Source organism: Hippoglossus hippoglossus, chromosome 22, assembly GCF_009819705.1.
Source record: "Hippoglossus hippoglossus isolate fHipHip1 chromosome 22, fHipHip1.pri, whole genome shotgun sequence".
In the NCBI taxonomy this organism is placed as follows: Eukaryota; Metazoa; Chordata; class Actinopteri; order Pleuronectiformes; family Pleuronectidae; genus Hippoglossus; species Hippoglossus hippoglossus.
In genome coordinates, this window is record NC_047172.1 from 15,164,185 (window position 1) to 15,177,372 (window position 13,188).

The window sequence follows — 13,188 nt, forward strand, 5'->3', positions numbered from 1 at the left end:
TTATGTTCCGCAGTCTCCCCAGTGGAAATGAATCACTAGGCTGGCTCTTTAGTGTGCCTCTTTAGTATGCCAGGTATGTTAACAACTGTGGAAGCTGGTTATATGAGGAAGCCATTAAGGTAGGGTCACTGGAGGTAAGTATCAGGCAAGGTGGATTTTGATTTTGACTCGATACCCGTCGGGCATCAACTTTCCGCTCTGCCACACAAGGCCTCCTGTATGCCACATCTCCAGTGGCATATGTCAAAAAAAACATGAGAATAGATCTAAATCTACCCATTTTAACAGCATCCTGTTCTACAGAATTAAGAATTATGTTGCCCTTTCTCAGCGAAATACTAAAGACGTGTACCTAAGCAGACAGGGCAACACTCGCCCTCAGGAATGTAGAAGTTCTCACAGTCCAGCTCAGCGCACTCTGCCTTGGAGCAGAAGGAGATTCCTCCTCGGCACTGACACAGCCAGCAGGGGTCCATGCGGTACACCTCTCCCTCTGAGAACTCCTTCCCGTTGTGGATGCAATTTGGGGAGACTAAGGGGAAGAAGAATGAGTAAAAAACAAGAATCAGATGCAGTCGATGAAGACAGATGCCGTCAACCTGATGCCGAAGACCACGTGGGGAAGATAATGCTTAACACACTCGACAGACGAACGCACTGGCAGGTGTCCTTCACATTTGGCAGGAATCAACCCCAGAACTTTCTCCTCATGACTATAGGACAGAAAAATGCAGTTTATCTTCACAAACGTCAAGTTCGATGAGCGAGAGCCTGTCCCAACTGTATACAGTCAATTACAAATTCATAAACAACCATTCTTTTTTCTGCTGTTGATGTGAATCTGAACCAAATGGTGCCGAGGTGGACCCTGATGGTTGAGGTTGAGCCTGTGATGTTGGACATGTGGCATCTAATAGACAGTGAAGCCAAGTCCATTAGCACTTTTAGGGACTCCATTAGGGACTCAAGAAGGTGTTTGACTCTTCCAGTGCTGCATTAAATAAAACCGGAGTTCTTAAGAGGGTTTTGGCAAAATTGGGGCTCAGTGTGCTGGTGGCAGGTGGAGTCAATCAACGTTGGCCCAAATTCCCCAAAAGCATCCAAGCACATTGAACGTCTTTTGACTGAATCCCCCCTACTAGGAAATAGAATGAGCTTACTGATCGTATGTTTAGACAGGTGGGCTAGCAAAGACAGAACACCTACGGGAAAACCTTGACCTAATCATTGCACCCATAATGTAATTTGATTATTAAATGAGTGGGTTATGGATTGCGGCCCGGAATGCCGTTCTCTGTTTGATCAAGTCCGAGCCAGAGAGAGAACTAACAGAGCCCGACAAGGACGAAGCAGGCATTTTGTTTTTTGTGTCCGGACCCGACCCAAGCCCGATGTTTTACCCAATTACAGAGCATGTGCAGTGTAAAAAAATCAGGTACCTAGCCCAGCCAATGTCGAACCCACCCTTTGGCCAAATATCATTTCAAAATCTCTGTCAATACACGAATGTCCAAACAGGCTCGGGTTGGGTATCCAACCTCCAGTATGTGTGTGGATGAGAAAAAAACAAAGACACATTCTCAGTCACAATTTATACAAGATGAAATGTAATCAATCATTAAATAAAAAAATGATGCTAGTTTTGTGGCCGACGAAAAAGAAGATTACAGCATGACATCTCTATGGTAATGCCACACCGCTCATTCAAATGCACCACAGTGGCTTGATCTTCAATAACCACACGGCAACTTCTCATCAAACACACTCGACATGAGGGAAGTGAGGCAATGTGGTTATGTAAGAAACCTCCAGACTCGTTGAGGAGTAGCTACACTAGTTAAGTGTGTAAATGTATTGCGCAGATGTGAGCAGATGTGGAGCCAGTGGTTTCTATAAATGAGAGCGGAGCTTACGGCGGCATCTGTATGCCAAAGTCTTTGAGCGCAGACTGTCTGCACCGATGACCTCGTGCCTCCCGACAACCAGCGCTGCACTCTTAATACAAAGCAGGTGGGCCAACCGAGTTGAAAGTGGAGTGGGGGATTTGTTCTTTTATTCTCTTCCTCGCTCCCACTCTCGGTTCCATCCCCTTGGCCCTCTTCCTCTCTCGTGGTCGGTATTCCTGCCACCCCTTCCTCGCGTGCAGGAAAAACCAGGCAGAGAAAATGCAATAAGCACTGGCTCGAATCGAAAGGCGAGAGCGACGTTTTTCAACACTCACAGAAGCAACAGGAAGTCACATGAGGCGAGTCTCACATGTGATTTCTGCAGTGTTTGTCAACGGTAATCCCTAAAACAACTTCTAGTCTAAAATTCCAGTCATGCTTTGTGATGTTCAGTCTTCTCTAAATTGAGGTGAGGATTGGATGCGGCGATGGATGGGCCATAAAACACTGGCCCGACTCTGTCTAAACCATTCATAATGGACTGTCATACTGGTGCTTCTTGCGGTTTACAGGCAACAAAACCCGCAATGGGAAACAAGACATGACTACACATAAATAATGATGTGATTTATAAACATTACAGTGATATGTTTGATCAGTTCAGAATAACCGTTGACAATTTGGAAACAGAGTTTAACTAATGTTACAAACACCACCGCTCAAGAAAATGAAATGGCTGTTTATAACAAACTCAGGCTGAGCTGCAGGAAAGCGATTAGTGTGGTGATCTCAGCCTCATTGTTTAACGCCGGCGTAAATCTCAAAGGAACATGTGCAGTCATGAACCTGCCCTCTACCCAGGGCTGACCACAGGGGACGTTTGCCAATTTTGTGCCAGCTAATGTTTTAAACAACAGCGGACCACAGCTAAACAAGATCCAACTGGATCATCTGTAGCATCAGATGACGTCCGGTGAGGATGGTGGTGCTGGGTTCACTCTGCCACCCAGATACAGCCACTCTCCAGCCAACAGTGGAAAGAGTCTATTGTCAACGCCGGCTAAAACACACAGGTGGGGCTTATTGTCAGTGCACACACTGACCCTGGCTGAATATGAGCCCATTGCCAAGTGGGAAATGGAAACAAGTTAATCAGTCCGAGCCAGACAGTGGTATGTTCCATCACAGAACAGGGATGGCATTTGAAAGCAAGTTAGCATGTGTTGGTTACAGTACCTCCCAAGTTCTAAGAGGCCTCTATAGGACAGGGGGAGGTGACTAGGGAGCCCAGTGTGTGTCCTTGTCCGTGTCCCTGTCTGTGGAGCTCTCTGACACGCAGTGCAGTCATGCAGGCCTAATGTACGGTGGGGGCAGCACAAAAGGCATCAAGCCCCGGGCCCAAAGAGCAGCAGACACTTGTTATCAAAACACTGATCCCATGGCCCCCACGGCTGCCGTTCAGACCCCGCTGGCCTGCCGGACTCGATTACCCTCCCCACTGACAGACTGGAGCACATAAAAAGCATTCCCATCAATGAACTGTTGAACCTTTTCCCTTTGGATGTGTGACCAGACAGGAACCCTTTGACACTGCACTTCTGTTGAGCAAATTTGTAGCCTAAGCACTTCTCTGGTCACTGGGCTCGTTAAGTCCATTAATTCCGGGACACGGCACTCATTTATATATGTGGAGGGGCCAGAATGGGAATTTGTTCTGTTGGTAAAACAGCGAATATTTGTTGGGATCGCAAAGCAAACAGACCAATACCGCAGATCCCCTCCCTGCCTTCCTGAATCTCCTGGTTTACTCTGGACCACGACAGAGAGAACTGAAGTCTCCCTGTGTGTGATCAACCTCGGCTCTCTCTCTCTATCACTTCTCTTTTTCTCTATAATTTCTTCTGCCTCTTTCTTACCTGTTGAGAAAGTGGTGCACACACACATTTCCAACCATCAATCTGCTTTGAAAGGCTCATTGCATTTAAAATACCTTTGAGCAATAAAAATGCTTGCAGCTACACCCCAAAAAAGATTATCTTGGAACCATGGGAGGCACTGGCTGAGCCTGATAAACAGCCCAACAGTAATTATCCAATCAGCTACTTTCTTTTTCATCTGCGGACATTTGGTCAGCGGGGAGGAAAGCCTCACTCTGAGGGAAGTAATTGCCTCCTCGAAGGCGATGAATCTCACACCAACTGTGCCATTGCTACCCTCGGCGGGAGACCAATCGAAACAGATTGCGTAGCGTGCAGTTCAGCTTAATCACCTTTCTGGCACTCAAACACATCACAGCAGTTTCCAGGCAGACCGCTGGCCTGGCTGAGCGGCACGGCTCGCTGTCCGCCATGGCACTGCGGCTTGTGGCAGGCGTGGAGGTCGCAGGTGCACTGGGGAGGAATGGAGGGACAGCAGCCAGCAGGGGGCGTGTAGCTCTTGGTCAGGACTGATCCGTGGGGGCAGGAGGGCACCTGCAGAGCAGGACACGTCACCCCAGCACACCTCAGCTCCTCTGAAACACACAGATATGGATGCATGTTCACTTTGAGACACAGGTGGGTAATGCAGCAAACACAATATGCAAGAAAAAAAAAAAACAGGGATACAGATTGGGCATCTTTTTCCTTTTCATGCTTCATGTGCAAGAGATTCTGCAACACCACGTTCTGGGCTCTGCTCTAGGCTCTGACAGTGCGGGCTGTGTTCTCCAGCAGGAGGAAGGGTTGTGTGCATGTGCGTGTGTGTGTGAGGGTGGCCTCCTCCTCGCTATGTCAGTTGAGCCACTTCAGAACAGCGCTGCTCGTGTTACGGTCTTAGAGCTGGGTTCACACAGCCACCCAACACAAACTCTTGTGCGCAGTCATCAGATCCCCACTTCAGCCTGCGACAGCTTTAAAGCATCCTGTCAGAGAAGTGAGAGCCGCGCTCCAGACACGACAAGGCTCTCTCTGCATATCCTGTCTACACTCCTCTGATCCCACCCGGCCGGGCCCGACCGGCTCCCAATCCAAACAGCCCCTCACACTCGAAAACCAGTCATTAATAACAGCCAACTTTCAACAGAGTCTTTCTTCTTGGCAGTTGAGAATCACCCCTTCACTTAGCATACCAGGACGTGTTTGTCTATTCATTTGCCAGAGCCAACATAATAGCTGTGATACCCCTTGTTAGGGGGGAGGGGGGGAGAGGTGCAGGGGTACTGGAAATGGGCAAGGGGCTCAGGGGTGTATTTTGGAGCCTGTTCAGGAAAAGAAAATGAAGCGCCCCTCTGTACAGACATTGTATGAGAACAGTAGCCACCTCACAAAGATTAGATTACCCAAACGTGTTTGTTTTGGTTCTCAGTGTCACTGTAATGTATACAGTGCAGGTAGAAGAGAGGGATTGGCGAGAGCAGACCCGCGCTCTGTCCTGTAATTGTCAGTCACTAAGTCATTTCCCAGCTGTAAGCACAGTACAAGCAGCTTTTGTGGCACTATGAACGCTGAAAAGAAAGAGAGGAAAGACGGCGTTGACAAGCACAGAGATTATGGATGGATATGAGGAAAATCTTTTCATTGTGCGTCAAGTTTAAATCACCAGTGACATTTAAAGGAGGAAACGTGTCGATGAACAGCTGCCTCATAAAATTGAATCATTAAATGAGGTGGATTATGATTTACTTGTGAGGAATACTTGAGAATCTTTGCATACATATGGTTTTTGAGGAGAGGGAATGATACGGGCTGAGGTTGCGAAACAGCACTCAGGGTTTTGGCCGTGTTTTCCAGAAGCTTTGAGTCTTGTTGATGGTCTTCCCAGACCGCTGGCTCCACTGTGCAACACAAGTCTCTCGGAGGATGTGCCTCATCCCTGACATTTGAAGACCTGTAAGTGGATCCCTCTTAGTTTTGCCACCAGATCAGGGAACTGAACCGGTGAGCAGTTGGGGTCCAGACTTCTGATCCCATGATAATAGTATTGCTCTGCCAGTCTTCAGCTCCAGATAAGCTCCAGGTTTATTAGATAAATTGTCTGGTTATTTGATGTCTACCTGACCCAGAATAAACAGGGAGGAGAGGGGGGCTGTGAGAGTGTGACCGCTGTGCTTTGGCGTGCGGCGATAATATTTCTAACAGATGAAATCGAGGATAAGGGAAACATTGAATTTAGCTGGTTCCAGATAAATAGAGTGAGTGTATCTGTAATGTACTGTTTACCCAAGCAACCTGGGAACAGTGAGGCTACCACAAAGCTCTCATTGATGAACTTTGAGCTGAATGGTGTCATAGAAAATGAGGGCGAACCCCCTGAATTGAGAGAGGCTACAAACATTTTAACGGTTTTTTGGCCAGATTCCGATGCTGGAGTTAAATACACTTCAGTTGGAAGCACTGATTGGCGAATGTTTTACTTCCAATAAAGTGTGACGTACCCTGCTGCTGCTCAGTTGAGGACTGGTTTTGCATATGAAAACCTCACACCTTTTAAAGCCGTATATTAATGCCATGGGACGATCTTGCACAACGTTCTGCACTGAAAAACACATTATGTGTCTTGTATGTGTCGCAGAGAAGGATGATTACTCTTTCACTTGTGATAATGGGTGGGGTTAGAGTGCGCTGGGAAAAGCAGCTGGCAGACTTTCCATTGTCATTTAAATTAATAGAATTGTATCCATCTGTGGAAATGGTCCAGCCCTTGCAGGTCCAATTAATATCATTTTCTAGCAGGCACATTTGTAAGCCCAGTAGGCAGACAGAAGAAAGGGTGGAAAGAGTCAGCAGCAAATGGATTTCATCCAGTGCTGTTTGGGTTGTATCTTTGAGCATAAATGGCTGTAATTAGTGAGTCAGCAGCCACAGAACCAATCTTCATATCACAATGGTGGCCATACTCCAGCTTGCACAAACACAAAAGGCCTGATCTGGTTTGGTTGATAAACTCTCTCTCCAGATTAGGCAACATGTGCTCTTGTAAAAATGTAAGATAGCAAAGAATGGGAAACCTTTGACCTCAATGCACGACCAGCAGACAATATACAGGCCCCCACCTCCCAGCCCCACACACCTGCCACTGGTCTGGAAGAGGTGGGATGAGGAAATTGCTTCATTACCACAGAATAGCCTCTTTTGTAAACAATGCATATTTCTGGCAACGCAGCGGCTCATTGAAGAAAGAAAAACACCTCCTTTCTAAATGGGTTTTTTCTTCCCTTTAAGCTCGGATACAAGGAGCGCAGTCTTTCTCCGAACCGGAGCGGCTCAGCCAGGCAGAGGACGCTGTGTTGACAGCCTGAGTTTACTCATGGAAAAAGCGCACAATGTGAGTTCTGTTCACCGACTGACTTTGGAAGCAAGTCAGCGGAGAACAAAGCTGTCTCAGTCCAGCTGCCCTCCGTGGGTTTCTGGTCTGTCCTCAGGTTTTATAAAGTTGCTCCGCGAAGGGACGCATCGGGGCCGTCTCTCACGTAAAAAGCTGTGGGGGTCTGGCCCAGTGCCCACCAGCAGTTACAGCTGAGAGAGTAAGCATTGTTCCCTGTTTGTGTCAGCGTGTGTGAGAGTATTTGTGAGGACCGTGGAGTAGGTCTGGGAGGTGGTCCAGGTTGAAAGGCACAGACTGGGGTCACCTGGAAGGACTTCACACCGTGGTCAGAAGCCCGCGGCGGCCGGGCGTAGGCACGCAGCAGCCAGCAGGCCTGCATCTGCTGCCTGCACGTCTGGCTCTCTCACACTGAGGCTAAATATTTGCAGATGAAAAACGTGATCTCAGGGTCTTAAGAAACGCCGCTACAGCTGTGAATGAGCATGTTTGGGTGAGGTCATGAGATTATCCACGTGTAGATGCACATTTTGACAAAGATGTATTCATGTATGTGTGTGTGTGTTTGTGTGTGGATCGCGAGTGTACATAGCATTTGCGCATTCCATTGAAGCACACCCTTTCCTTCACGTCAGATGGCCAATAAGATTAGGGCCAACGATAGAGAGCGCATGGGAATTCTATCAGCATAAAGGGTCCGTCCAGAGAGAAACACCACACATGCTCTATCATCATATCTGGCACAATTGCATATGAAAAGAGTGAACATTCTCCGCTCCAGGGTACTTTACATAAAGCAATGGAAAGCAAATCGAAACCGTCACGTGTACTGTCCCTCAGAGGACACAATACCTCTGCCCTGATCTGTAGCAAATGTAGAAAACACTCCATGGGAGACCTGGGGTGAGGACAGCTGTTGAATAAATTGTGGTAAAGGCAGTTGAGTTATGTATGGATTTTGGCAATATGTCTGTTCCCTTTAAGGGAAAAAAGGGGAAAGAATAGCCGCTGATATCAGAAATAGGTCTGGGAACAACAGGAGTTGGATTTAGCTGCAGTCTGGGTATCTTTGATTTATTAAGGTGGTTGGGTCAATAAACTGAGGTTTAAGGTCTAGATTTAGTGAATGGAGAGAAGGTCGGACATGCAGGAATGTTGACGCTGGCTGGTTTGGTCCGCGGCTGACCGTGAGTAGTGAGTGGGTTGAGAGCAATCCCAACATGCCTTAAAGGGAAGTTCTTTGTGTTGATTGTCACACAAGAGTTTTGTTTCCTCTTTGAAATCACTACCCACACACTCACACACACAAATACACACACACGCTGGGAAACGAGCAGCTCGCAGGGCACAACAGCTTACGCAGACGGTGCACAAACACACGCCACCGAGACGTCTAGCGCCCCTTTCAGCCAGTGGCGGTCTGGCTCGGCCAGTAATCGCCCTGCCACAAAGAGGCTGCAGAGAAGCAGAACTAACATTCCTTTCACTGGGGCAGGGGAAAGGCAGGATGGAGGTGGCATAGGTGGGCAAGGAGAATTGTGGGAACAAGTCGGTTCGTGTCATGACATTGTAGCGGGCAGCACCTCCCTGTCTGCTGAAGGCTGCTGCTGCTTCTTCCTGTCAGTGAACAACAGAATTCCTCCGAAATAGCAGCAGGGGCCTTATCGTGAATGAAATATGTAAACTATCCTAGAGTGTAAAATTACCAAACACCACCCAACCAAGACTCTGGGGCCTGTACTTGACACAAATACCTCAACAAAACGGCCAGGCCTCAGTTTCGATTTTCCTGTCTTCCTGCGACTGCCTCCCCCCTCCTCCTCCTCCTCCTCCTCCTTCTCCTTCACTTATCACATCCTCTTTAACTCCCTGACATGTGGCTGATACGTCTGGAGTTCTGATTGAACGTTTGCAGCCAAAGTACACCAGCACCATGCCGAGAACATTCTCCCACTGACAGGGCAAGAGGCAAAGTTAGGTGATGAAGCAGCGATGAGGCGGAAAAGATGTTGAGTTTTAACAGCTCACGGTGAGTCACAGCTTTTAGGGATGAACGGACCAGTGAGAAGCGAGTGAGTCAGAGGGAAAGTGAAAGGCCAAACTACCTCCATGTGTGAGATTGGGGCTTCATTCATACAACTAGGTTTTTGTTTGTAAAACTGCATTTTAAAACAAAACAATCTCTGTCCACACAAGTGTTATTTTGGCTCCATATCAGTTCTAATCCCAGCATATATATAAGCATAAGCATATATCATGTGACCACTCGAGTGCACCGCGCAAGTGCATGCCAGTCTCAACAGGAAGGCAAGTGCAAACTGCTAGACATGGGATTTGTAGCAGATTGCTCAAATAGAATGTAGAATTTAACTGCAAGGCAGCTGTTAGCAACCGCTTATAACTTGTTTATCCATGTTGTGTTCTACACTGGTAGCTGAGGCTAATGCCAGTTGCTTCCTCTGAAAGGGGGGTCATGTGATAGGACCCTGACGAATCAGCAAAGGCTCCGTCTTCACCGACAAGACCCAATCAGCAAGCGATTGTTTACATCTCAGTTTCTGCCCGACTAAATTGCAGCCCTGGAGTTTTCAGACTAAAACGGGACCCAGCAGCGTTTCCAAATTTCTCTGTTTTAGCAGCTCTAAAACTCCTAAGTAGTGTGGATGCCAGGCGTATCCGTAGCATACCACTGCCGGTATGGATGTAGCCTGAAGGTTTCATCAAGTGTTGGGACACAAGGTCTGCTTCAATGCACATGAAGACAAGCGCAGTAAGCGTGGCTCTGGAGCCTTGAGAGCAAGTTTACAGGACACGTTTGCTTCCAGACTCTAAACTGCTCGCATCCAAAGACAACGAGGGATTGATGGACACTGTCACCAGCGAATAAGATCCGGACCACAGAGTCCCGGCCCGTCACAGAGGAAGCTCCTGCTGATGACAGACAAAAGGAAAATCTCTGCCCAGACATGGAGACAAACAAGATCATTATCGCACACAGACATACACGTGCGCGGACGCAGACATGCAGGCTCGGATGCTCTTCTCACATATACATGCTCCTCATTACACACACGTGATGATATACAAAACACATCGAAGCACGCGCATGTGTGCATCATTCCACATTCTTACAGACAGCGGCAGACACACATATCCTGGTCTCTTACTTAATGAGGGGCCATCAGAAGGGGTGGGTGTGTGCTGCGGTGAGAACTCATAAGCTGCTGAAAAATGTTGTTTACAGTTTTCACTGGTGCAAGTTGAAACTGTCACCCATTTGGGCTCTGACTTTGAGATGCGGCGGTTACAAAACACAGAAGGCTAACAGTGCGTCTTTCATCGCAACGCTAGACTTCAGCGATGATATGTCTAAACAATATCTTGTCTGATGAGCCTACTTCCTGTGGGATTTACTGAGTAAATTGCTCGAGGCGAGCATCCACACAGCTGTACTGTAAATGTTCTGCTACAATCTCAATGTGTAATTTTCCGACTGCGAGATGCACTGAAGGATATTTTCCTGAAATTAAAAAAGTCCAAATGAGACCACGTGAGAATACAGCGGGAAAGTATCTGGGAAATTTGCAGCGAGCAAGTGGGTGTGTCGACGAAAAAAACAAAACAAATATCTCCAAATGAAAAAGAGGTGACATGTAGAAGACGCTGAAGGAGAAGTCAACTTAGAAAGAACTTTTGGTAATACGGTCTGATGCCGGTGCCGCATAAACATGTAGAATTTATATGTATTGTCCTGCCTGCTGCATGCTCTACCCAGATGCCAGATTTCCCTGTTGTGAACAGGTTTAACCTAGATAATCTCCTGCTGAGTTGTTTATAAGTGAAAGGCAAAGTCCGCAGAAAGTACAGACCCAATTGTCCGGACATTTTCCAGAGTTAATGTCTGAAAACGGCTTAAATAATCTCCTAAATGTCTCCATGGCACATTGCAAGACACGGTAGCTAAAGAGCTGTTCTCCAAGTGAAATGTCAGCAAACTGCACAGAGGCAGAACCTTGAGTATTACAGGGAGAGAAACATGTGGATAAAAACATAAGCAGTCACATGTTTTGGACTAAAATCTTTTCGCCAAAGCACCAAACTCCTTTTGTTCTTTTAAAAGCATGTTCAGTGGGAACAGGTTCACCACACATGTACACAGAGGTTCAGAGGGTTCACCCTGTGCTGTCCTATTTTGCAAATGTCAGTCAGGAGGCAGCCGACACTTAACGCCTGTCTATATCTACCAGATACCTCACGATCCAAATGAGGAAACTTAACTCACTGCGCCGGCGGTAACATCTTTCACTCACAAGTGTCAGTCAGGGAGCGAGCTAAGAGGTGGAGGTAATCACACATTCATCTACTCTTTTCTCCTTTTTCTCCCTCCTGCACAAAAGAAACATTCATCCCACTCACACATTTACACGTTAAAATCGTCCCCCTGTGCCTGACGATCTGCAACACTTCATATATCCATCAGCATTCTCAACAACTCCTTTTTACATGGAGGCATTCTCCGTCATTGAGGTTCACACCTTCTCTCCTTTCCCTCTCAACATCTCTCTCTCGTGTTTTCTTTCATGACATCAATCTTTCGCTCTTGTTTTTCCTCTCCCTTCTCCTCCTCTTCCATTCAATTTATTACGCTCTGCACGTCATCCACGCTGATATGTGTTTGTTTTAAAATGGTGTTTTAAAACAAGTAATAATCACCATCCATACAAATATGGTGAAAAGCAAGACGAGGGATTACTTTTCTTGGACTGATGATGAGGTGGAACTGTTGATGAAAGTTTACATCATTTTTGCTTTCACCGCTGGTAGTTGAGTCATGACTGATAGGAACCTATCAGGAGTCTGCATCATCGTGTCCAAACTCCTTAGTTTTTTTTCCATACTACAACAAAGCCTCTGAGTTTTTGAACTAAAATGGGCCCAGCAGCGTTTTCAAACTTCTCCATAGGTGCTTGAAAACTCCAGAGTAGTGGGGATACCAGCTGTTAAGGAAGCAACAGCGATGCTTTTTTTTTTTCTGGCATTTTGCCTTTATTGACAGGACAGGAAGCATGAAACGGAGAAAGATGTCGGAACTGAGCCTGTGGTCGCTAAATGAGGACTCAAGTCTCCGCATGCAGAGAGTCTGCACTGCCAGGTGAGCTAGCAGGCACCCCAAACAGTGACGCATTTTAAAAACATAGTAGTGTGTTTGTAGCCTTGATGGGAAATGCTGCGCATGTTTAGCTTTTACAGGTGGAAAATAGCACCGTGCAACTATTCAGGTAGAATAAGTACACACAGATTTTAGCACTTGAAATTCAAAATGTTCCTTAAACTTAAAGGTTACCAAAATTTGACTCATAGGGTTGTCATTGGTCGGTGACAATATGCTTCTCCTCAGACATAACGAGTTGGGACATGAGAAACGCTGAGGCTGCATGTTCCACTCAGAGGTGATTTGTATGTGAGAAGAGAACAACTTCAGTAGACACGTCTGTAGTGGATTCTATACCAATGCTCTTACTAAACAGAGAAGTAACTTAGTGGATGCAGAGCTTGTTTCAGACTTATAACTCTGTATATCTAAATAACTTGAGCTGAGCAGTTACTGGTCGGCTGCTGTGTGGTTGTCACTTCCAGTCGCGGGTCATTAGAGGGTTACCTGCGGCTTCCTGGCACTGGCTGCGGTTGATGTAGGCGAAGTGGTGGTGGCAGCTCTGAGACTCGCACACACAGCCCTCAGCGGTCAGGTTACACCCGGAGAACATGCAGGCCGGGTTGGATGGTCCCACATACTTCTCTCTGTGTCTCTCCCGGTGCTCGTGCCTCCGACCCTCTGAAATCCAACCGTGAACACACAAATCCGTGAGTCACACACAATGGCACCACTCAAGAGTGAGTAGGGGAACCACGAGACAAAGCCTCAGCATGTGTGTCATCACTATGATATGTAAGTAGTATTAGTCACCTCAGAGCCACATCTGTTATGGATTAGCTCCTCTCA

At 47.0% G+C, this 13,188-nt stretch overlaps 1 protein-coding gene across 3 annotated transcripts in view; it reads right to left on the reverse strand.

The window, feature by feature from the left end:
- The window catches only part of crim1 (cysteine rich transmembrane BMP regulator 1 (chordin-like)), a 36,874-nt gene that overhangs the window by 18,609 nt on the left and 5,077 nt on the right, over positions 1 to 13,188 (reverse strand). The window contains exons 3-5 of one of the 3 annotated variants that reach the window (XM_034575807.1): positions 12,847 to 13,020; positions 4,156 to 4,398; positions 401 to 532 (exon numbers count right to left, since the gene is read on the reverse strand). In XM_034575807.1, coding sequence (XP_034431698.1) covers positions 401 to 532; positions 4,156 to 4,398; positions 12,847 to 13,020 — 549 coding nt within the window. Of the gene's footprint in view, positions 1 to 352; positions 533 to 4,155; positions 4,399 to 12,846; positions 13,021 to 13,188 lie in introns of all 3 variants that reach the window. The other 2 variants (XM_034575805.1, XM_034575808.1) reach the window with 2 other exon arrangements.